The sequence below is a fragment of the Corvus kubaryi genome, unplaced genomic scaffold (genome assembly GCF_017639235.1).
Source record: "Corvus kubaryi isolate FWS band 111438036 unplaced genomic scaffold, C.kubaryi_AGA036_p1.0 74, whole genome shotgun sequence".
Lineage (NCBI taxonomy): Eukaryota > Metazoa > Chordata > Aves > Passeriformes > Corvidae > Corvus > Corvus kubaryi.
This window is the reverse complement of record NW_024582061.1, coordinates 3523141-3548403: the sequence shown is the minus strand read 5'-3', so window position 1 is coordinate 3548403 and position 25263 is coordinate 3523141. Positions and strand designations below refer to the sequence as shown.

The following is a 25263-nucleotide window of genomic DNA, read 5'->3' as shown; positions in this document are numbered from 1 at the left end:
TGACAGACCAGGAGGGGAAGTCACTAAAATACCTGGGCTTCTAAGCTTGTCCTTGGAACTAACAAGGCAAAGCTCAAGAGCTTCGCCTACACTCAGCCCTCAGGCCCCTGAAATGTGCAGATAGTCATCAGGCTTTGCCTGGGAACGGGAGCTGAGTCGGGTGGCTCCTACCTCAGGCTTGCCCCCAGGAGGAGGTGACCTCACCTGCCTCCCTGGGACATCTCCCTGTGTGGGAAGGTACTTCCTAGATGCTTAAGGACATCTAAGGATGCGCCTGGAGGATGGGATGTGGCGTAGGTGTTCCAGAGGCAAATTTTCTCAAGGACATGGCAGGAGGAAGAGCATTTTATAGAGCAGATTCCCCCAGGAGCCCCTTGGCTGCCCAGGGAATGCATCCCCCTCATCCATCTCTTTAGATGAGCACCCAAATTCCTTCTCCATGTGCAATCAGTGGAGGAGACAGACTTTTTTTCCTTTTTCACAAGGCTCTGGTTCACCCAGGTGCCCTGCACACCTCTGCCATCAGCATCATGTGGGGGAACACAAACTCTTCTGGAGGGACAAAGTGATGAGCTACAACTTGAAAGTACCAGACCTGGCACAGCCCAACAAGCAGCCAGGCTACTGGCACATATCCTGAGCTGCCAGTCTCTCAGGCACACCTGGAAATAGCCCTCTGCCCCAGGACAACACCCTGTGGATTTGCTGGTTTCATTTGGATTCACCCATTTTTTCCTTTGCCACCCCCAGGCTTGTGAAACACTAACAGAATGGATGCAGCAAGATTTAAAGCAGGGATTTGTCCTTAAGGGGAGTGTGACAATGTGAGGTTGCAAGGGAAGAAAACATAAAAGACAGTCCTGGTCAGTCACTAACCTGCCTTTACCTCTCCTGGCTGGGAGTCACCTGGTGCCCAGGCATTGCCCCAGCCCCAGGTGCCTCATTCTGGGGCCTTTTGGAGCTAAGGCCATCAAGGAATATAGGTTTTTGGGATCCTTCTTGGTATCGCAAGTGCTCAGATCTCCATCTCAGGAGGTGGATCTGCTGTGCCAAACTTACTGATCTGGTTTCGGGTGCCCTGGTAAGGCAGCCTGGAAGTTTTCTCTCTAGTCAGCCCTCCTGGTTAACTGGCTTGTATCAGTTCTCTCAGCTTGACACCAAACACTGCATGGCAGCTTCCCAGAGGGGTAAAACTCTTGTTTTTCAACAGAAAAATGCAAAATCCCACAGTAACCAGTGACCTCTGTCTTTGTGCCAGTCCCTAGAGCTACCAGGCAGTGACAGAGCCATCCCAAAAATCCTGGGAGAGAGCCTCTGCCACTGTAGCCCAAAGAGGATGAGTAGGGGCTGAGGGCACCACATTCTCCTTCCACTCTCACTCCTCTTTCTGGCAACATTTTAAAACAAAGCAGTACATCATTCCCTGTGTTTGCTAGGAGCAGCATGGAAAGCTTCCCTCAGGTGTGCTGGGAGCAAGGTGGGATTTAGATCGGGGGAAAGAAGCTGAAGACAAGGACTTGGAAAGTAACAGAAGGGAGAAAATAGGGAAAGGGTCAGTGCTAGAAACAGAGCAAGGAAGGCAAATGCAGAGCATAGATATGAGGATAAAGGTGAGAGAAAACAGCAAGTTGTGAGGAATGACAGGAACAGGTAATATTTGGGAGAAAATGTAATGGCCTGGGCATGCAGGAGGTCAGACAAAGTGTAAAATATACAAAGGGCTCTCCCAGCTTGAAATGCTGGCACCACAACAGGGTCTAGCAAGTGGTTCTTTAGTTTTGATGATGAAATCAAAGACTCCAACCTTCTGGTGGTCAAAATGTGGCAGCACAACCCCACATCCTGTATTGTAGCTTTTTCCGTTATTAAAAAATAGAAAACCAAACAAAACCAAAATCAAAACCCAAACAAAACCACAAAAAAAACCCAAAAAAAACCAAACAAAAAAAAAAACCAAAAAACAATAACAACAACAAATTAAAAAAAAAAACAAAACAAACAAGCCTGATGCAGAGCACAAGCAAAATAGTGAAATTAAGACTGCAGTCTCAGGTGATGCTGGCATGAAGAGTAACAAGCACGTGCACTGCAATAAAGATCTGCAAGATCTGTGCTTCCCCTCTGGCAGGATCTTGGAGGCTCTAAGGAACATATTTAGGAATTCAAGGAAGAGACAGAGCAGTCTTGTGATGAAGGTACATGGATATTGTCCTGCTTCAGGCCCAAATTGATGTAAGTCAGAGGTACTTGAGCTAAAAATAATCTTGACTTAGCAGATCAAATATGCACAGGCCTAAAAGAGGCTGAAAAAAAAAAGTTGTACCTTTATAACCTTCATAGCAGCCTTTCCTAATTTTTGAATTATTGACTAATTGTCTGCATTTTATTGGAGTGAAACACTTACACTTTTTAAAGTGCTATTCTACCCTCTAAAAAGTGACTGTTACTGCTTCCTGTCACTGCCTGCACTGCTTGCTATGCCCCATGGAAAGTCTCTAACTTGGGATTTGTTTGCTGCCTGCCAGCTCTGTTCCAAGCAGGATATTTTCCATTTTGGACACAACTGCCAGTAAAAAAGTCCCAGAGAATTCCATGCGTGCCTCTGCACCTCTCCAGATAACAGCTCCTTTTTATGTTCGTGCAACTATGTTGTAGCTAATTTTGTGCAAATACCTTTGAGGCTAAAAGGTGCTCCTGAACCAGGAGCTTAATTTAGTCAATGCTGCATGGGCTCAAGAGCTCCTCACTCATTTTCCCCTGGCTAGGTTGGGTTTTGCAGATCCAAGAAGTTAAACAAATAATTCTTATTTTAGTATTTTATTCAGCAGCATCACATTCATGCAGTCACTTTTCAGAGCAGAACAGGGAATTCCCTCTTTTCTTCCTCTTCCTCATCCTTCTAATTTTTTTTTCGGTGCTTACAGTCCCTGAACCAGGGCAGGATAGAGGGAGGGTGTTGGTCTGGGCTCTGCTCAGCACTTTATTGACCAAGGGTTTTGCCCACAGGAGGAGTCCTGCCACCAACCTGGAACCTGCTCAGGCGCCAGAGCAAACACTCCTAAAAACAACTTTCACTAAAGCCAAGCCTGCTGAAAATGCCATTGCCAAAAACAGCAAAAGGCTTTTTTAAACCCCTGTAGGACTTGGCGACCTTCCTCCAGCCCAGAGGGCAGCAGCTCTGTGCTCTGTGTTTTCCCACGTGCAATCACCTTCTTCTGCACATGCCAGAGGTGCTGCTGGAGACCCTCTGGCTCACAGCAGCCAAGCAGAGGAACGATGTCACTGTGTTTGCCCTGGACCCTGCACCCATACCTCCACAGAATCCCAGGATGGGTCAGGCTGGAAGGGACCACAGTGGCTCATCTGGTCCCACCTCCCTGCTCCAGCAGGCCCATCCCAGAGCACACAGCACAGGATTGTGTCCAGAGGGGTCTGGAATATCCCCAGTGAGGAGACTCCACACCCTCTCTGGTCTCTGTTCAGGGAAGTCACTGCCCAGGGAAGAAGTTCTGCCTCCTGTCCAGGTGGAACTTCCTGGGATCAGTCCCTGCCCGTTCCTCTGGTGCCATGGCTGGGCCCCCCGGAGCAGAGCCTGGGCCCTGCTCGGAGCCCTCCCTGCACACAGGGACACCCAGGGCTGAGGGCCCCTCTCAGCTGGGGCTCCTCTCCAGGCTGGACAGCCCCAGCTCCCTCAGCCTTTCCCTGTCAGGGATGCTCCAGGCCCTAAATCATCTCCTCAGCCTCTGCTGGCCCCGCTCCAGGAGCTCCCTGCCCCTCCTGTCCTGAGGAGCCCAGGACTGGACACAGCACTGCAGGTGAGGCCTCACCAGGGCTGGGCAGAGGGGCAGGATCACTCCCTGCCCTGCTCTTCCCAATGCAGCCCGGGCTGCATGTCCTGTCCACCCACCCAGGGAGGCTCAGTGTAGCTCAGCCTTGGGGCAAAAGCTATTTCATTGCACAAGGAATTGTCAGAGAGGAACTAAACCCATTCCTGCACTCCTGATTTGTACCCTCTATGGGCAGCCACGCGCTGCCCACTTCACCCTCACTTTGCCACCTTTACCCAGTTGCTTCTTAGCCATTGTAGAGAGACAGACACATATTCCTCCAATTACTCACTCTTTCCCCATGCAGAAGCTCTCCCGTGGGAGCAGCCCAGCACTGCAGGGCAAGTCTCACCTATAGGGAGGCAGGGAGATTGGGGATTCCCTTTCCATTTCCTCCCTTTGTGCAGAGTTTAAAATAGTGTTTATAATCAGTGGAATGACTCAGGAAAGCAGCTCTGGCAGGGTGGGGAGCCTAATTTGAAAAAAAAAAAAAAAGGCAATGACTTTTGCTTTATGATCTGTTGGCTGCTATTCAGCCATCAGTACACAAAGGGCTTTTCTTCCTGAGCCATTAGCTAAATGAATCAGCAGAGATTTCCAGCGGAGTGTTTCTCCTGAGTCCCACCTCCTCTCAGGCTCGGAGGGCACGTATCCCTCTGCTGCTGCAGGGACAAACAGGACACAAACAGGAAGGTGCCTTTTTAAAATGTGAGGTTACTGTAAAAATAAATCATGACTCTTCTGCGGAGAACAGCAAACACAAATTATGGGCAATATTTTCAGCCTTTGTCGTTGCAAAGAGAGCCAGTGTAAACAGCCCAGCTGGCACAGCAGGCTGACACGGGTGTGGGATGGCTCGCAGCCCTGCAGCTCCAAGGCTGCCACAGCATTCCCAGTGTTCCCAGTGCCTGTGCTGTGGTGAGGACAAACCCCCGTGCTCCCCGGGGCTCTGCTCCAACCAGCCGAGCATCCCCACACCAGAGCACAGTGCCCAGACTCAGGGTGGGGATCCCTCCATGAGGGTCTCCAAATAACCTCAGTTCCAGTTCCTTCATTCCCAACAGAGGCTGAATGAAGCAGCTGTCCAGAAGTCATTGCAGCACCTTCCCTATGGAGACAGGCCGGTAAAGTTCGGGCTGCTCAGCCTGGAAAAGGAAAGGTTGATGTGTGGACACCTCATGGAACCTTCCAGTAGCTGAAGGGGCTAGTGGGAAACTGGAGAGGGACTTTTCATTAGGAAGTGTAGTGACAGGACAATGGGTAATGGCTTCACACTGACACAGAGCAGGTTTAGATGGGATATGAGGAAGAAATTCTTCCCTGTGAGGGTGCTGAGGCCCTGGCACAGGTTGCCCAGAGAAGCTGTGGCTGCCCCATCCCTGGCAGTGTTCCAGGCCAGGTTGGATGGGGCTCTGAGCAACCTGGGTTAGTGGAAGGTGCCCCTGCCCATGGCAGGAGGTGGAACTGGATGATCTTGAAGGTCCCTTCTGACCCAAACTCTTCCATGTTTCTGTGATTCTAAGGCTCCCAAGGCACCAGGAAGGTTTGGGGCACCTTCTGGAGCCTTGTGTGCTGCAAGGAAGAGGCTGTGCCCAAGCCCCCAGGCAGGCAGGTGGGATTGACAGGGGAACACGCAGGGCTGCCTCCCCCTACTCCCAAAAAAAGAAAAGAAAAAAAAAAAATCAACACCCAGCTTCCCAAAGCAGCTGGGTTGAGAAGAAGTGGCCACGTGACTTCCCTTCTAAAAGTGAGAAAGGCAAGGATAAAATCATCTTCGCCCGGAGGAAAGAGAGACTCGTTCTCCTCCCCAAAAACTATTGAGAGGCTTTTATCTGTCTCAGCAGGGAGGGCTGGAGGAGCTGGGTTCCCTCTCTGCCCCAGCGCCAGAAGGTGAGGTGGACCCAAGAGGCACTTGGCTCCAAATTCCTGAAAACAATCAAGGGAAGAACTTCTCCACCTTGTTCAAAGTGCTGTAAAAATCTACAATGAGCACAGAGGGTACAGGAAGCACCCCAAGAGGATGATGGCTTCTATCCCCTATATAAATGGAACTTTTAAACTCCTGGCTATTTACAGCTGCTTTGCTGTGATATCAAACACTTTTCAGCGGTTCTTTTCTCCAGCAACAGCCCTTGGGAGACTGCTGTCACAGCCCTGGGCTCTGTGAAAGCTGTTGCCTTAATGTTCAGAATTTACCAACCCCTTTTTCTGACGGATCAGGCGGATGCGGCGGGATGTGGGACGCACAAGAAGATCAAGGAATGTGTCCCTGAAGTTGGTTTGATGACTGAGCCGAGCAGGCTCACCTGGCAGACGCATTATCAGTGCTGAAGGTGTGATTATCATTAAGCTAAATGAGGTCTTGCAGGTGTTTCCCTGCTCATCAGCACTTATCTATGAAGATGGAGGGCACCGGCAGGTGTTTGATTTGGGTTTGTTTTGTTTTGTGGGGTTTTTAGTGTGTTCTGCTTAGCACAGCTGCAGGAAGGGAAATCAACATTTGCCACCCAGCAATGGATGATTGTCTCATGTGATTTGTAGCAACCTTTATAATAAATGCAAAAAAATACTTCCTGCTGTTGAACTGAATTAATGCTAATAATTAGCATTAATGTATCGCACCTTACAGAAACTAAGAGGCCTGTTAGAAAAGGTTTCTCTTGTATACTGAAATTGAAGAGTTAGTTCATGAGAGTCCATGTACTGTCATCACATAAAACAGGACTTGCTTGTGGGAAAGTGTCTTTTTGCTAGCCAAGGCACACAGGAAAAGGTTAATATACCAAATTTACCTGGTTACACATCAGCCATTTAGAAAGAGCAGAAGTTTAAAAATTAATTATGCTGAAATATGCAAATAGGGGATAGACATGCACATATGTGCACTGCCAGCTGAACAGCCACGCTTTGGGGAACTGGACAAAACCTCACAGTGGATATAAATTTGTGACAATATCCTCACTCCCATTTCCAGTCTTACAGCCACAGTACTGCACAAGTCCAATAGAAATACATCCACAATCTGCCTTTATACCTCAAAAAACAAGAAAACCCCAGCAACACTTGATAACACACACAGCTTTCTCTATTTGCACCAAGTCTGACTCACTTCAAAATCCTGACTGGCCTGGCATTTCCAGTTCAAATGACAATACAAAGGCAAAACAATTCACACTTCAAAGGAGGTGCCACAGTCAGGCAGCCAAGGAATTTGGAATTTTGATCCTGCCCACCCTAACGAAATGAGCCTTCTTAAGACTTAATATGTGCTGGGGTTTTAGGAGTTCCCCTTCTGTTTTCTTTTTCTCTTAAAGAATTTTCCCCATACATGTTGCCAGGGGGACAAATTACTGGGTGCTTAAGAAAAACAAAAGACCTGGCCGCAGGGGGAGGGGGTCCATCTGGCTACTCTCTTTCACCTGGGCTTGTGGGCTGTTAGTTCCCGGTGTTTGGATGGAGAGAGAGGACGGAAGGAATTCGTCAGCACTGGAGACTTCTGCTTCTTCAGCTGCCTTCCTTCTATCAGAGAGAGCCTGGGACCCCCGGCCCACCTTCCCTGCCCCGCTGGGAGCCGGGCTGTGGCTGTCCTGCCTCTCCGTTGCTTCGAGCCTTCGCTGCGCTGTAGCCGTGCTCGCCCTGCCTGCCCAGACCTCCGGGGGGTTCCCTGTTTGAATACATCGCATCTGCCACCCGGGATTTGTGCTCATCCCTGCCGTTCCAGCCTGCTGTTCCCGAGGGTCCGGCCGGACACCGGGGCCAGCTGCCCAGGGGTTTGTGAAGCTCCTTTGTCCCATCCCTTCCCGGCATCCCAGGGCACCGGTGCCGCGTGCTCCCCGAGCTCGCTCCGGAGCGCCCCCTGCAGCCGCGGGGGAACCATCGCACCTGCCCTGCTCACCGGGAGCCGCCAGCGCCCCTGCCGGCTGCGAGCGGAACTGCACCCGAGGGGAAAGGGCCTGACAGCCGAGAAGGGATGGACTGGGTTTGTGATTGTTCGCTGTTACTGCCAGAGTTATTGCTGCTTGTTTGACTTGTTGTACACATAGAGATATATAATAGCAAAGAACTGTTATTCCTATTTCCCACATCTTTGCCTAAAAGCCCCTTGATTTCAAAATTATAATAACTCAGAGGGAAGGGGGTTGCATTTTTTTTTTCATTTCAAGGGAGACTCCTGCCTTCCTTGGCAAACACCTGTTTTTCAAACCAAGACAACATGAAAAGGGAATGAAAAGCTAATGAAAGCACTCATGGTGTCTTGTCCACCACATACCTAATTCCACTACAAGTAGGGAGCAGCAGGGAGAACATAACAAGGAGCCTGGAATGCTGCGATTCCAAGATACCAGTGCAGCATGGATTGCAGGTACAAGAGGGAAGGTCACAGGAGGATGGAAGGCTCTTCACCTTGTGGGACACCTGCCACATGGTCAAGGGCTGTCACTGCTTCTGCCAGAGGCAGCGCTGGGAAAAAAATCATGCCTGTGGTTAACCGTGGTTTGGCTCCAAAGTCAGCAGGAGCACAAAGGGGATGAATCTGGCTATCCCTGCACACTCAGCTACCCACTCTTTCCTCCTCTTTCTGATAGGAAAGAAATCTCAGTTCAAAATTCCAAGCCCAATTGAACCTGGCAAGTTTAAAGTACAAGCATGGAAATGAATCAGACCCTTCCCAGAAAAGTTTATGTTTTACCCAAAAGCTTAAACACAAAGGATTGGCCATTTCAAAAACATCACTGTGCTCATTCAATCCTCAAACCTTTTGAGATTGCAGCACATAAAATTCAGTGCTCAGTGTCACATTTGGATTTGGAATGCTGTAGGCAGATGATACAAGCTGGGGTGGTGACTCTGCCACCAGACCACATCCCAAAGGCCTGTTTCTGAAAATGTGCATTTCTCAAAAAGCATACTAAATTATTTACTTCTTCATTCTATGAGAAGGGGCAGGTAGGGCTGAGCAAGTTGGCATTCTGTTGGTTTTATCCTCTTCCAAACCTGGAAGGGCTGGTTTTGGATCCAGGCAAGATTCCCAGCCAGCCCTCGCTATGATGAATTTTGCCATCATCACCATGAACAGTTTTCAGAGTGACTTGTAATTGCAATGAAAACTCCTATTCACACCTCTTGGAAATACTGGTTTAGGCTGTTCAGCTGAGGATGAGTGAAACAAGTGTGAACTAATGCACATGCCCAACCATTCTCAGCTTATTACAGGCAAGAATTAGCTTTTGCTGTAGGAAATGGAAATTCCAGAATAGCCACACAAAGCTGTAGACTCAAAATCTGTCCCTGTCTATACTTCTTAGTCTTCCAGCAGTGTTCAGCCACTGCCAGACATAAACCAGTGTTTTACAGGAGGAAGAAAAAGGAGAGGAGCTGCAGCATCCAGTTCCTGCCAGACACTCCATGGACAGACTGCAGAGGAACAGAAACAAAAGACCTGGTAATGCCTAATTTCAAAAGGTACAGAGGGGCACCCACATCACAGGAAATATAAAAATGATTTGGGCATTGTCTGTGTCCTAAACCAGTGGGAAGACTCAGGGTTAAACACAGGAAGTAACAAAGGAAATGCATGTCCCTCTTCCTACAACATGATGGTCTTTCCTCACAAGGACAGGCCCAGCACCTGACATCCATTTAAGCCACTTGTATTATACATCCTACACATCCAGGTGGTTACAGCTCCTCTGGGAAGCACAATTCCTGGAGACTGTAGCTCTCAGAGTGAACGAGCTCTTCACTGGAGTCCTCTGCTCCTGCTGCTGACCACCGATTTCAAAGACACATTTGATCTGTTTCCCAGGCAAAGCAGGAGCCAAGACGATCAAGCCAAGATCAAAGAGATCAATTCAGATAGGATGCTAAACCAATTAATAATAGAAAGGGATCTGCTTACACTGCCAGCATTTATAGTTACAGTCTTGCTGCTGTTTATTGTTCAAGTTTTACAATGAAAGTAATTTTTTTAGAAGTAATTCAAGGCTAGCAAACACCAAATCACTGGTGGACTTCCAATGACACTTCTTTTGCTGTCTGGAGTCACTAAAATCAGGTGTAGTTGCTGGAGTTCTTCCTCCTATTTTGCATATATCTTACTCCTCCTGGTTTCTCTTCCTGTGTATTCCAGGATAGCAGCCAGACCTTCTGACTCTTGCATGATCTGGAATTTTCACCCATGGGACTCTGGTTCCTGTATCAGCTCTTTCCTGTCTTGAAGGCTGGTCAAGATTAGAATTCGTTAAGAAGGATAAAGCCAGGAGATTTGCAAAAAAAAAAAAAAAAAAGAAAGACAGCAGGAACTTTTATTGAGTGAAACATCCCTGTTTCTTTCTTCAGCAAGAAAATAATCATGGCAACAAGAAAAAAAAATACAACCAAAAAAAGTAATAAAAAAGTGCATCTGTTGCAACCATTATTCTTGTCTCTCTTTTTGACTCTTATTTTGCAGAGTTTAAAATAGCAATTTTTCCTCTTCCTTTGCTTTTTTTCTCAGAGTGCAGCATCAGTCATTAGTTTCTCCTTTAGTTTCTGCAAAGAAACCCAGATTCATAAGAACATGTGATCTCACATGACACAAAATACCTTGGACTTTTCAAATTTTTTATATCTCAAAATTAAACACATACCCCCCCACACAGACACCCTTCCAAAGAATATTGCATATGACACCTTTCAACAATTCTAGAGCAACGTAATTCTGTTTCCAAGATAAAAGCCCGAGAATCCAAACAGGAAGCTCTCCCTTCCCCTTCTCCCTTCTTGCTGAAGTTCTGCCTTGAAGAGACATGTTTATGCCTCTGGAAATCTTAGAAATAATCAGTTCTGTGTAGCCATGCAGCTCACAACAGATGATGTCTGAGGAAACACAAAACTTTGCAATCTATTTTACTGACTTTTCTGTCCCCGTTTCTAAAAACAGACGGATCTATGAACTAAGTATAGGATAGGTACAGGATCATGGGAGCTGTCTCAGGCAGTAGCTCACATAAAAAATCATGCCACAGTTTTCATCCTGCATTCGGGGGAGCTACTGCTATCTTGGAACTCTTTCCTTTCCCCCCCTTCCTTCTCCAAGAAAACAATCAGTTGGTTACCAACAATATTCTCTCCTTTCTTGCTGCTGCTCTTTACGTCCTCTTTTTCAGCGAGAGCTGCCAACTCTGGCTCTGTTTGGTGGCTCTGGTAGGAACTCTGGTCTGGTGGTGTCACTCCCTGCTGTGTTCCAGTCTGTGGCATGGATTCCAGTGCTGTTCCATTGGGCACTTGAAGAAGATATGGCTCTGTGAAGTACTGTCCTCCTGCCATGCTTGAAAAAGGCATTTGGGAATGCAACTGATTGGAGAAAGGAGCTCCCTGCATGTAGAAATCACTCCAGGGCACAGCTGGATAGGCAGGGATGTCTGCTGAGGGAAAAGCCACCAAGAAAAGACAGAATAATGAAAAGAATGGAAGCATGTCTGTATACAAGATGTGTGTGTTGTGCTTAGCTCAGTGCAAACACAGGATTGCAGTGCAGCAGACACCACACACACATCAAGGATCACTTTGCTGTTTACACTGCAGTGTATTTATCCAAAACATGGTTCTTAGGGGAAAAAGCTTAAGAAGTTCACAGCATTTTTATAATCAGAAAAAAACCCCATGATGCCACTCAGCACTGATCCTGAGTGTATGTAATGATAGTAGAGACACCACTTCAATTTTTTTTTCTAGTCCCATTTTCCAGGTTAGCTCTGCCAAGCATAAGCTGGATGCTTAATCTTCACTTTCATTTATAAGAGCTGTAAACCAGGAAGCAGGAATGTTTTGTTAATTAATATCTATAATTCAACTACGCTGCTCACTTGCTTACGTGCTAATGTAAGACTCACAGGTGTGAGTGCACTGATAGACTGGATTCCAGCCCTGCACTTTGGGAATGCTGGAACATTGTTAGGAAGTTGAGAGGCACTGAAACTTAAGAGGAGTTGTCGCTGCCCCATCCCTGGAAGTGTTCAAGGCCAGGTTGAATGGGGCTCTGAGAAACCTGGGATAGTGGAAGGTGTCCCTGCCCATGGCAGGGGGTGGGACTGGATGAGCTTTAAAGTCCCTTCCAAACCAAACTATTCCAGGATTCTGTGAACTTGGTCATCCCCATGGCATAACAGAAAAGCCTTTCACTGCTGACTGGGCTCTGGACAGAAGTATGGAATAAGAGAATATCAACTCTGTTCCTTCAACAACCTTCCAACTTCACCAGCTTGCACCTTTACACACCCCTTTATGCTCACACAACATGCCCCAAGGAATGCAACACACATTTGGGCATCAAGCCATAAAAACATTTAATTTGATGCAGTCTGGGCCACAGCCCTCTCATTATTTCTGTCACTTTGGACTGAAAAACCACAGAAAATAATAATTACGCCTTGGCACTAGAGCAGGGAGCAGGGCCAAGTGTATTAGATAGCATGGGTGCTGCCAACCTGTCCTGGACAATGTCAGCTGTGAAGAGTGGGGACAGGAGCCAGCTTGCAGCCTGATGTGAGTCAGACTCTGAGTCAGACTTCCCCCAAGGTCCACAGAAATGGTACAAAACCAGCATCTGTGGTCTAAAACTCTTTGTTCTCTCATGTCGTAAGACAAGGGATGGAGCTTTTGGAGCGTGAGCCTAATTTAACAAACCTGTCAGTCCAAAGGAATTAACTACAACAGTTTGTCATTTGATTATACTTGGGCTTGAATAACGTCAAAATACTAACCCCAGACACAAAACAAGGAGATCAACAATGCCACTTTTACCCAGGTTTTTTTCAGAAAATTATGCTAGAATGCCTTCATCTTAGTGCTGTTGCAAATTTAAGTCAGAGGAAGAATCTTTGCCCATACTCTGTTGGCTCCTGTCTCTCTCTTCTTTTGCACTACCCTAAGATCTATAACATGATTTCAGACTGGTTTCTGCAGAAGCCAAACAGTGAGAAGCCTGGTTTTCCTCACTGTCTCCAACTATCCCATTTGCTGTGGCACCTTTTCCTTTTTCTCTGCCCCCTTGACTCCCACCACACACAACAAAGGGATGTTCATTTACACAACAGGACACTCCTGGAAAAGAAAAGTTACTTCTCCAGTACAGACAGAACCTCTGCACTACCTGACACGTTCAGGGTTAATGCTCTTCCTGACGTGTGCACCCTGGGTAGTAACTTTTGATTCAAATGAACGGGTCATTCAGCACTTTAAAAAAACCAAGCATACAAGGAAATTAAGTGGAAAAAAGATGGGCACATCTGTAGATTTCAGCAGGCATGTGGACATTCCTTCTTTCTGTCACATTCATCAGTAAACTCACTGATCATAATGAATGTTTCGGGGTATTGTTTAGTTATGCCAGAGGAGCAGGATGCCAAAATATTTCAGATATTTACCTGAATTTCCACTTGGCTGCTGTGGCATGAGTGGTCCCCCTGTGTGGTTTTGTACATAGCCTTCTGTGGCTCCATAGGTTATGGCTCCACTGTTGGCAGATAAGGCAGGGAAAGCTGCATGGGACTCCAGGGGTGTTGGAGGAGGGAGATGGTCACTGGAGAACACACTGCTGGCCAGGTGACCTGGGTGGCAGAACTGGGAGAGCTGGGAGAGCTGGTAGATGTCCCCCCCGCTGCTGTACTGACAGTAGGTGGCCTCCAGGTCGTCTCCAGGCTCCAGCTGCTCGAGGTAAGGGCAGGAAACCGTCGAACTGAAGCTGCAGGGGGCAAGGAGAGAGGCAACCCAGAGATTAAGGGAGAGTCAACAGCTACAGCAACCTGTACAATTAAAAACTGTTTTATTGCCTACCCTTCCTCCCAAATGCCAGGCACAGGACAAGGGCAACAGAAGCCACTTGAGCCAAGTGCTTTCACAGCAGGATTCTTGAACAATGGGTATTAGTGGGGATTATCTTCCCACTCTCCAAAGCACACCCCAAAGCTTGGAACACCCTCACTTTAACTTGACAGGCATGCAATTCTGAGAGCACTCTAAGTACAGGCAGCACCTGTCTCATAGCAGGCACCCTGTCCTATTATGCACATTTTCATTCTCCATTTAAAGGATATTGTCACATCTGCATCTCAATTTTCATTTCTGCTCTCAGCTAATTCCTTGTCCCCTGTTCCACCTTCACCCTCCCAAGGCTTCTCTCCCAGGAGCCACTTTTTTGATCTCCCTCAAAGACACTTCATCTGTTCCTACCCTTGATTCTGGACGCAGTAAGCAAAGGCTTCCCTGGAGCCGTTTTCCTGACTGGCCAAGCTGCATTCACTGCTGGGCGTGTCCAGCATCAGGGGAACAATGTGGCTGTGGGGGTTAAAGGCCAGGCTGAGCGGCAGGCTGGCCCTGCGGATGGGAGGAGGGCTGGGAAGACTAGGGAAGCACTCCACGCCGCTGGAATTGAAGGGCAGCTGCGGCAGCGCCTTGGTCTGAGCTTGTGCTTCACACGGTGCCACCATTCCTGCCACCGAGGAGGCTGTGGATAAAACAGAGAGACTGTCACTGTGCTGTCACACTGGGAATCAGCAGGAGCAAGCAGAGGGAATGACAAGAGGAGCAGGACAGAAAAGCAAGATGCCAGTGAAAGAGTGGACATTAATTGATGGGAATTAAAGTAAATGAGTACCAGCACTGTTGAGAAGCAACAGGGAGTAGCAGCAAGCTCTCTGGAACACAGGATGATGCTTATTGGTTAAATAAAATTACCTTTGTGATTTCAGTCTCTGCATACTATCTTTATCCAGCTCTCAAGAAGGCAGCCAAATGAAGCAAAGTACTTCCTGGAAAAAAGCCAGGAACAATCCCCCAGTCATCTTCCATTTCTACTGTCCTCTGGGAATAGTGTGCTGCACAGATCACCCTTTTGAAAAAATGAACTGTGGTTTGAAAGAAACAAAGCTGTGACTTTACGAATCCATGTCTAGGCCACTTTGAAACCCACTTTCTTTCCTGGTTTGGCCTCTGATGAGTCATGCCAAAAACAAAAATTTAAAAAGTAGAGATGGCAGCTGAAGGTCCTTGGGAAAAAGAAGCTGGGAGATGGAAAAGGAAACCAGCACCTTTTGGTTGGCTAGGATCTTGTTTGGTGACCTGTCTCCTCACTCACTTCTGGAAAAGGAGAGAGGAACAGTTTCCTACAGAACAGCCTCTGTGGAATAGAGAAAATGAAAGATCAGAATCAGGTATGCTGATGATCCAGAGTAATAACCATACATAAGCTCAAAAAGCTTGGGCATGGTGAAGGAAAATGAGTTTCTCTCTTATTATGGCAATTAACAAATGGTTTCTCTTTTCACAAGTGTAGCCATCAAGTGTGCAAGAAGCTGAAATGATTTCTCCAATCTAGCTAGGAGTTTCTCCAGTCTAGCACAAGGATGAGGAAGAGAAGAGAATTATCACCAGCTGCTCAGGTGAAGCACTCCCACACATGGCAAAGCTTTCAGGGAAAGTCTGCAGCTGCACTTCACCCTTGCAGGCATAGAGAGGTAACATCAAATGCACTCCAACAGGTGTGAATCAAAGGCCTTAAACACAAACCTAAACCTACAGATGCCACAACAAGCATTAGTAGCCTTTAGAGAATTTTGGAACGCACGTCCAGAGAGCCAACGAGGAGTTTTCACTTCAACATCTTGCAGCACTGCTTCTCAGATTCCCCAGTGTGCTGGGCAGTTCTGTATCTCTTATTGCATCTTGCCACATTCTGTTTTTTTCCAGCTCTCTGCAGCCATAGAGAGAAGGAATCACGATGTTTCAATGAAAACTTTTCAAGTTTTCAATAGCCCTCATTCTGGGCTCAGTCAGAAAACTGAAGCAAGATCTAGGATGGCATCTCTAAAGCATTCACATGCCCAAGCAGTTCTCAGTGGTTTATTTTTTCTGTTTGAACACACTATTTATCCATGCCAGGCAGCATCTCTGATGCACCTGTCACATTCCTGGGTTTTGGCTTAGCCAGCAATGAAACTGAAGATCTCTTCTGATTTTTTTAAAACCCTTCTTTTGCACTGGTTCTCCTGACCATTGTGCCCCAGAATGTTCACACACATGTTATGGAACTGCAGCCATGGGGGACACAACTTACCTGAAAACCAGTCTATATCCAGGAAAAGCTTCAGTTCAATAATGACAGCAGGATGAGCTGTTGTGCAGATGGCCCTGCTCTTCCTCAGGATGAACACAAGCAGCCCAAGAATCACTTCTAAACTCACTTTCATACCTACTAAGAATTAGATTTTTTTTTTTAAATAGTATTTGCAACACTTAGTGCAGATAATATTTGTGGATCATGGCAATAGGATCCCCAGGAAATGAGACTGTGAGACAGCAGCCTCAATCTCCAGAGCTGGTTCAGCCTTTTGTAAAGTCACCTCTGCTTCTCTGTCCTTTCAAAGAGACACTGAAATTGTGTCTTCTAAATAGTCACAAATGCAGTAAGAACAAACAATTCCCAGAGAAGTAATATCTGCTAAATCTAACGTATCTACAGAAGATTCCAGAGTTGTTCCATGCAGAATTCTGACCCCTGGCTTGACATAATACTCACATTGTACAATTCTGTTGCTCTTCCTGACACTGATGTAGAGAGAAAGAAAACCTCAGAAGGCTTCCCAGTGAACATGGGAATGTAACAGTAGGATTTTTATTTCTTGCTTCCATTACTTCTGGGTTCTCAGTCCATGAGACAACCTTGGGAATTTTTGGAGAGCAATTTAATAATTTACAGCTTCAGATCTCTGAACCAGTCCTGGCTTACACTTAACTCCAGAATGGTTATTCTGTTTCCAGCCTTTACTGGAACATCAAGGGCCACCACAAAGCTTTTCATAGATTTGTCCTCATCTTGAAATTATGAGAAAACACATTTGTTCAAAATTTGTTCGAAAGCCAGAATCCGGTAAGTGAAGCTTACTTGGAGCTTGTCATTTATTTACTGTTCTTTGACAGACCATATCCAACTTCATCCAATTGCTCCCAAGATTTCCATTCCAATCCCATCTCTGCCAGTGAATTCAATCACCTTGCTTTTTGCTTAAGAGTTACCTGCACAGGCTGGGTACCTGACAGGTGTCCTCAGCAAGGCAGACACATGAAACAAAGGATTTCCTGCAAAAGCACCAGTGGGGCAGAGGCACAGAAAGGAACTTTTCTTCCTAAAGAAAACGTAAGCCAGTGAATCACAGATACATATGTATCAGTAAGGAATCTCAGAAAACAAAGAAAAACTTCAAATAACTGTCAGTGTCAAAAAAAGCCATTAATTTCAATCATGCTGTCTAGCAAAAGTGAAGAAAAACCAATTCTAAGATCAAAGCAAGCTCAAAATTGAAGTTTTGAGGCACAAAAGGCTCTTATGGCAAGTAGTGTGGCTACTATCCAAATCAGAAGCCGTAACTGCCAGGAAGGTAACACACATCTCAAATACAACTCACTGATATCTTTAATCAGCTTGTTTGGAGAACTGGTAAAAACGGTGGGACATAAAAAAAAAACCCAAACCAAACCCACAAACCAACAGACAGTCAGAAGCACTGGGTAGAGCAAGGTAAAACAATGGGAATTGCAGCACTGAACACTCTCCAAAGGTCGTGGGTAACACACCACACTATTCTCATGCTCTTAAATAATTTTCTTGTCCTGCTGAAAGTGGTTAAAAAGGAAAGCACCTAACAGCCACTCCAGCAGGTCACACTCTGTGGGCCCCACTGCACCATGATGCACAAAGTGTTTTGCTGAAACCACCCATGACCTGTTTCCACAAGGAACACTACTAATCAATTGGTTTTGCGTTGTAAATTGATAACCTTTGTTATTCATCTGTTCCTGCTTTTATTTTGCTCCTGTTAATTTGGATTTTATCCTATCCAAGTTTTGTTTCCTTCATTTTCTGAGATATCCTAATAAAGAAAACAGTTGGTCCCTAGATGGCCCTATTTCTAGGCAAGCTTTTTTTTCTGAACAAGGATGCTGAATGGATTCAGGTCACATTGGCTTTCATTTTCTTCCTGTTTTTTTGCTTTCATTCTTAAAGAGAAAAAGTCTGCCTGTGCAATGGTAAACAACAACAAAAAAAGCAAGTTTCATTTCCCATAGCTGTGTTATCCTGCATCTAGGAAGGCAAAACTGCAACTGGAGTTTTCCAGGTGATTGTGCCATGCAGATCTCTCTTCTGCAAGGACTCTCTACATGTAGTATCAGTCTTTTCCCTCAGAGAGGACACTTGCCCTTTCATTTCTCTGACAGATACTATCTAACGGAGCAAATGGCTTCACACTGACAGAGAGTAGGTTTAGTCTGGGTATTAGAAGGAAGTCCTTCTCTGTGAGGCCCTGGCACAGGTTGCCCAGAGAAGCTGTGCCTGCACCATCCCTGGAAGTGCCCAAAGCTAGGTTGGATGGGGCTCGGAGCAACCTGGGATAGTGGAAGGTGTCCCTGCCCCTGGCAGGGGTGTTGGAATGAGATGATTTTTAAGGTCCCTTCCAACCCAAACCATTCTGTGATTCCCTGATATTCTCTCTTGACTAAATAGTGTCTGCAGAGGTACTTTAGGAACCAGGAGAGGTTCCTAAAGCATAGAAATCAGAGGATATTTGGGTTGTTTCCTTTAAACAAACTGTTTCGCAAAACCTTGGTTTCTATCCAATTCAATACAGGGCTCAACAGATTACACCACTTCATCACTCTGAAAGCAGTGAATTACTCAAACACTTTGACCATATTTACTCTGTTGCAAGAAGTGGAAAAACTGGAACTAACTGAATTACTGTCCTATTGGTTAAAAAGGTCATTGGATTGACTAAAGGAGCCCTTGCCTTGAGAGGATGACAGGCAAACTTAAATGACAGAAGTACTAAATTAGATTATCAAGAAAATATTTCAATTACATACTTCTAGCATTCTAAGCTTGTTGATGCAATCTTACAGCTGCTTTCCACAGTACCAAAATACCTTTAAGGTAAAAGCACTGTTAAAAAATTTGAGTCATTCTTAGAAAATGAGTTGCAGGAAACGGCCTTAACACTGATAACTAAACACTGATATATTTAGAAGACAACGAGGGGACAGACATGATGACAATAAATTCCAAATAACTAATTACACTGGGAAGCAGGAGAACACACGCAGCAGTACCACATGTCAGCACATCTACTGATTGGGATATCCGTCCCTAAGGAAGTGGTGGAGTCCTCATCACTTTGGAAATCTTTCAATATTGTGCCAACTTGGAAACACAAACATATCTAGGAAATGCTTTAGGGAGCATCCCTGACTCTAGGGAATGCTCTTGGATTGCATACATCAATAAACAATTAAACAAATCCTCTCTCTTTCATTGCCATCAATCTTTTAACTCAGCTCAGGTAGAAAACTGGTTGAACAGCACACCCCACTGACTTAAAACTCCACTGCAACATGGATTAAATTCAGCCCTCAGCTTTAGAACTCAGCTATTTGCACTCCCTCAAGGTCTTGCATGAAACAGAAACTTGCCCTGCCTGGAGAAGCCAAGGAAGCCCCGTTGGATGTGTAAAGGTATGGAGTACCTGAGGGAGCCTCTACAACACCCAGCAGTTCACAGAGTGCACCTTCCTCACACAGCTCACTTGGCTCAGGCTGTAGCCAGAATGTTTCCATCAAAACCAGAATATGGGGAGTGTGTATCTGCCATGGAGAACATCAGAACCAGAACAACACTTCCCTCTTCATTTACAGCCGCGGGGCCAGTGTCAAACAGCTGCTATGGAAGAATGCCCTGCTCACTTATCCTTATGAAGCCCTGTTCAGAATTCCTTGTTGGCTTGTGCTAGGATAGGAACAAGGACTGCAAATTTATCTCCAGAATAGTCACAGAGGCACCACAGTGCTGGTACATAACTGGTAGAGACTCAATCAGCAGTGAGCTGCTATATCTACAATCACAGAATCATTGAAGAGACCTTAAACACCATCTCATTCCAACCCCCTGCCATGGGCAGGGACACCTTCCACTAGACCAACTTGCTCAGGAGCCCCATCCAACCTGGCCTTGGACACTTCCAGGGATGTGGCAGCCACAGCTTCTCTGTGCCAGTGCCTCACCACCCTCACAGGAAAGAATTTCTTCCTAATATCTAACCTGTATTTCCCTTCTTTCAGTTTGAAGCCATTCCCTCTTGTCGCACCACTACAGTTCCTGATGAAAAGTTCCTCTGCAGCTTCCTTGTAGGCCCCTTCTAATACTGGAAGAGTCCTACAATGTCTCCACAAAACCTTTTCTCCTCCAGGCAGAACAGCCCCAACTTTCTCAGCCTGTAGAGTGAGCTGGTGTCACTTTTTGCATTGATGGCATAAGGCTCTGACATGGCCTTTCCTAAAGCATTTGGGAATCTTCCAGCTCCACCAGCTAATGCTGTAGCTGTGCAAAACACTCGTGCTGGTCAGGGTCTCACCTGAGGCAGAAGTGAGGGATGCAGGGTGTGTGCTGAGCAGGCTGGAGGAGTTCCCAGCTCCAGGGTCTCCTCCCAGCACGGCAGGCTGGTCTCCAGCAGCATCAGGCAATGGAGGCACAGGCAGAGGAGGTGCCCTGCAGGCAGACACAGAGGACAAGACAAGGCATTATGACCATCATGCACTCTTCTATCTGACAAGGGGCAGATCCTACATCACAAGCAGGTGGAAAGGGAAAGCACTGGCTGACTACAAGTGCAAGGAATCAAGTCTTGTACCAAGTCTTTGGGGAGGCAGCCCCAGGTCACTTGTATAGGACAGGCAGCAGGGACAGTGCAATGAAGTAAGTCAGGTGCTCTCCAATCTTTCATTTCTCCTCTTCCACTTAATTTTTCCTCTTTTCATTCAGTTTTCTTCCTAAGAAGACACTCACTCCAGATTGCCATAAATACATCCCTATGGAGATTGATTTCTTCTCTCACACATTCACCATCCCTTGAAAGACCATCTCTCGTCTCAAACAGTCCCTTCCCCCCCCCATTAATGTCCTCTGCTCACATATGAAAGGTACTACCTTGTATTTCTTCAAAGTCCATGGCTTTCTAAGACTGATCTAAGCAAGCAGCAGTTCCATCACCAAGTGAAAATCCATGGAAATGGAAAGCAGTGGTGGGAGAACTGGGTTAAAAGAATCCCCAAACTCACCCGAAGCACCTGGGCGATGCATTCACAGAAACTAAAAATGAAGAGATGATTCCATAAACGTTTCCATCTCATCCCTTGCTCTCTACATGACTTCAGCCAGAGCAATTTCAGTAGTTTCGTTTCAAAATTAATTTGATTAATGTGTGCAACAGGTTAATCAAAAGGACTTTTAAGAGGGTCCACCACAATTTACCCAGAAATCTGACACGCTACCTAGGTCCAAATCAGTGCTCAGTTGTTCACTGTTTAAAGGTAAAGGCGAAATGGCAAAAGAAAATATTTAATTTGTTAGTTACCGGTTGTGGAGAAATAAGAAAACAGAGTAAGTTCCTCACCCATAATCCTCTGATCCAAAGGGGACTGACAGAGCTGATGATGTTGGGTATTTTCTGTTGCCTTTCATACTCAACTTCTCCAATTTCCGCCACTTTGCCCTGCGATTCTGAAACCAGACCTGAAAAACAGAAAGAAAGGAATGCATTCAGGGAAGAAACCATCTACACATGGGGACCCTGGCAATGTCCCAGTCCCTGTCCCCTTTTCTGCACAGAACCCAAAGGCAGCACTTTCCCCCAGCAGGCGTTACCAGGATACGCTGTGGTGTCACACCAACCACAGCTGCAATCTCCCTCCTCTTCTCATTGTCAGGATAGTGGTCTTCCTGGAACATCTTCTCCAGCTCTTCTAGCTGCTCTAGAAATAATACAATGCCCAAAGAGAGAGAGATGGGAAGTATGCGACAAGAAAACAAGAAAAAAAATTAACAAGAGAGGGAAACAGAAAAAAAAAAGAGCATTTTTACTATACTTAGAAATACATGAGTAACAAAAGTTTTTTTTAAAAATAAACCACAAAAACAAACAAAAATCTTCATTTGCTGTTTCAAAAGCAAAGAGCATTGCTAGTGATGCTTCAAATGAAAGACACTCAGCAACCTTTATTTGTGGAAGTCTTCACACATCTAATGGTGTGGAGTGCAGTGCAATACCAGTTAGAGCAGATCAGCACAGGGAAGGAAACACCAAGTGCCACTGGCACTGCCAGCACCACTGTGTGCCAGTGTGTGCCCCGGGATCTACCTGCACTGTAGAAGGTGCGGGGCTTCTTCTTGACAGGTAAGGATTTTTTTCCCTTGGCCACATCATAGCTGCCTCTGGACTCCAGGACTGAAGACCCCTTGTAGGAATTCTGAACTGCAGCACTGGCTGGAGCACCTTTGGATTGCGGAGGGGCCAGGCCAATCTCCTCCTGCCTGCAGGGAGCTCCAGCCACTCCACTGGATGCTTTCTCAGCACACATTCCACTGCTGTTGGTACTTCTCCTCTTCTTTGCATCCTTTTCAGTCCCAGCAGGGCAGTAACTCTCAGAGTGCTCTTGTGACCCTGACTGACCCGTGGGCTCCTGTGCTAATCCAACCTTCTTGTCACCACAGAAATCCGATGGTTGCCCACACACCAAGGCAAAGTCATGCTGGCCATCAAGGACCACCGAGCCTTGGGAAGACGACCCAGCTGCCTGCAGGGTGCTGTATGCCCCATCTTCCACCTTCTTTACAGAGCTGTTCCTATCTTCTATTCCCAAATTATCCTCAACTTTTTCTTGTGTGGCTGTGCCTGGGAATGCAGGTAGCACACTGCTCCCTGTACCGTGGTCACCAACAGCATCAGCATCCACCACAAAGTGCTCTGTATTCAGCAGCATGTTCTCCTTCTCATCCTGGCACTCTACAAGGCAAAAATGGGAAAAAAAAACCCAAACCCCACCCCACATGCACATTGCCTAAGCTGGATGTGCTTGGATCGGGAGTTTCAGTTACAGGGGAAGGAAAAGCCCACACAATGAAACCCAACAGTGACAAGAACCAGAGAGTTCAAAATAAAGACAGGTGCTGCCAGGAAAGCAGCAGCAAAGAACCTGATATGGTCAATATGGAGATATTCAAACATCTGTGATGAGAAAAGCCTCATTTTAAAAGCAAACTGTAAACTATAGGAGGTAATTCCAGACACAGAGAATAAAGGGACACTTGTATAGTACAAATTCAGCAGTGGGAAAATGGCCCCAGGGATAACAAAGGTCTCTGGAATAAGCAACAGAACAAAAATCAATGACTTGGCAAGATCCTGTCACCTTATTACGATGAGCAAAAGAAAGGAGCAAAATTCTGGTCTGCTGTGTGAGCAGGGATTACCTGACAAATGTCATCACTTTTTACTTTTATAGAGTTCTATCATACCCAAGCTGGCCAAGAAAAAAAAATTAATTGTCAGACTTCTAATAACTGCCTTAAATTATTTCTCTGCAGCTTCAGCCACACCTCTGAGTAACAGACTTGCAAGATAGGGAGTGAATAGGGGATAAGGACAAAATTAGGTACAGAAGTCTGACTAAGATTAACAAAAGCACAAACTGTGTTACAATAAGAGAGACTGAACAGTAGAAGACAGGTCAGAAAGAACACAGCAAGAGAAATAATTAAAATAGGCAACAGAACAATACAGAAGCCCTATACTTCCCCAGCTGGCATTTACATTTCCAAATAAAAAGTTCCAAAAACCTCCCAACTGGCTCAGAATGTATGAGTCTGTATGATTTCTGCTACTTAAAAAAATTTTTAAGTGATTATTTCTTAAAAATAGGAGGTAAAATAATAAACCCAAACCCATGTATTTGCCTCTGTCTGGAGAGAAGAAAGTTTGAGCAGACTGTTGGAAGCATTTCAATAGTATGTGACAACAGAGAAACTTGATAGTTTAATTTTTTGGGGAAAAAGATAAAATAATTTCATTTCACTGTGCTCTGCTTTAGATGTATATTAGTGCAATGCCAAAATAAAGGATTTGCTTCTGCCTCAGTGTCGTTTTCTAAAACAACTGTTAATCAAAGAGGAGCCCCACAACTCCAAGCAGATGGGAGAATCTTCACAGAAGTATAAGGGGATGGCAGGCTGCTCCAAGAGCATCTAATTTGCTTTTTACAGGATTAAGAGAACCAAATTAGTTGTGGGGGAAAGAAACAGAAGCAGGAAACTATGCAGCTATAATAATTTGATCTTGTTAAGCAGCAATAAGTTTCCACTGCTGTTAAATGAGATGAAATATCCTGATAGGGAGGGTCAAGAACTGAACAAGGCAGAAGCTGGCTCTGGTCTATAGAATTCCTTTCCCACCATCCTCCTGGTTGCATCTGAGCTTGCCTCACTCATTATGTGAAGAAAAAAAAAAAAAAAAGTATTTTCCCATTATTTGAGCAGGGGTTTTACTTGTTTCTATGCAAACACCAGTATGTGCTTCCATCACAAAATAAGCGTCCAAGTCTTATGTGGGTACCTTGTACACGTAGCCGAAATGGACACCTGGGAGTTTTATATCCTCTACAAAAATATTCCTCTGTGTGAAAGTAAACTGCTGTGTTTTATTTCTAGAACAGATACCAAAAGCCTCACAACAATTTGGGACTGTCAAGGAAAAGAGCTGAAATGAAAACCAGGTTTGGAGGGAAAGATGGGCCTTCATGGTAAAAAAGAGGGAGTTATAAAACCACTCCTTTCTCCCATCATTCAGAGACCAGACTGAACGTCACTTTGTCTCACCTTTAGACAAACAGAACCTTAAGTGAAGGGATTTTTAACCGAGTGGGAACATCAGGCATGGGTAGCCCAGAACATCTGGTGCACGAGCAGGAAACCAAGTCCCCTTTTCCATCTCACAACCACCTCCTTAGACATTCCTAGGAACAAGACAACCACTTGCACTGCAAGGTTTTCTAAGGCGTTTTGGGGCATTTGGTACAAAGCCACCTGAACACACACACACACACACACACACACACACGGCAGGGGGGGGAAAGAAACAGCTTCAGAGGTCCCTCTACGCAAGGAAGAGAAAAACCGGACAGCGGGGGAAGGCGCAGCCGAGAAGCCCAGAGGCAGCGGGAGCCGCTCGGTGTGACACAAAGCCCACCTGCCCCCTGCCCTCGGCCGGGTGCTTTTACAAGCAGGGGACTCGAGGCCCGGGGAATCCATCAACCCCAGCCGCGAGGCCAGGACACGGCGGGGCTGAGGGAGGCTAATGAGCGCCCAGATAACATCGCTGAGGAGCGATTATCCTCCCCCGGGGCTGCTCATTAGGCTCATTGCCGGGTGCCTCCCCCCGGTTATTAAAGCGAGCCGGCATCACTCATCCCCTTGCCCTCATCCATACCTTTACCACAGCCTGTGCCCAGCTCTCCGGCCGCCCGCTCCTCCGGCTGCTCCTCGCCTGCCCCGTCCATGCCGACTCCGTGGCGGGCCCGC

The 25263-nt window shown here is 46.2% G+C and overlaps 1 protein-coding gene and 1 long non-coding RNA gene across 3 annotated transcripts in view; one reads left to right on the top strand and one right to left on the bottom strand.

Moving 5' to 3' along the window:
* The window catches only part of LOC121675528, a 16176-nt gene extending 6138 nt beyond the window's left edge, over positions 1-10038 (top strand). The window contains exons 2-3 of the long non-coding RNA XR_006020101.1: positions 9183-9270; positions 9958-10038. This is a non-coding gene — a long non-coding RNA (uncharacterized LOC121675528). The remainder of the gene's footprint in view (positions 1-9182; positions 9271-9957) is intronic.
* On the bottom strand, positions 8525-25263 carry NOBOX (NOBOX oogenesis homeobox). Of its 2 annotated transcripts, none has more exons than XM_042051066.1 (8): positions 25172-25263; positions 21556-21662; positions 21305-21423; positions 20267-20400; positions 14040-14313; positions 13235-13551; positions 10925-11233; positions 8525-10358 (listed from the first exon to the last, which is right to left on the bottom strand). In XM_042051066.1, the coding sequence occupies exons 1-8, from the start codon at positions 25239-25241 to the stop codon at positions 10333-10335; spliced, it is 1356 nt and encodes a 451-aa protein (XP_041907000.1). In that variant the 5' UTR covers positions 25242-25263; the 3' UTR covers positions 8525-10332. The 2 variants fall into 2 exon arrangements, with proteins under 2 accessions (XP_041907000.1, XP_041907002.1); XM_042051068.1 differs by having other exon boundaries at positions 9265-10358; positions 10925-11230.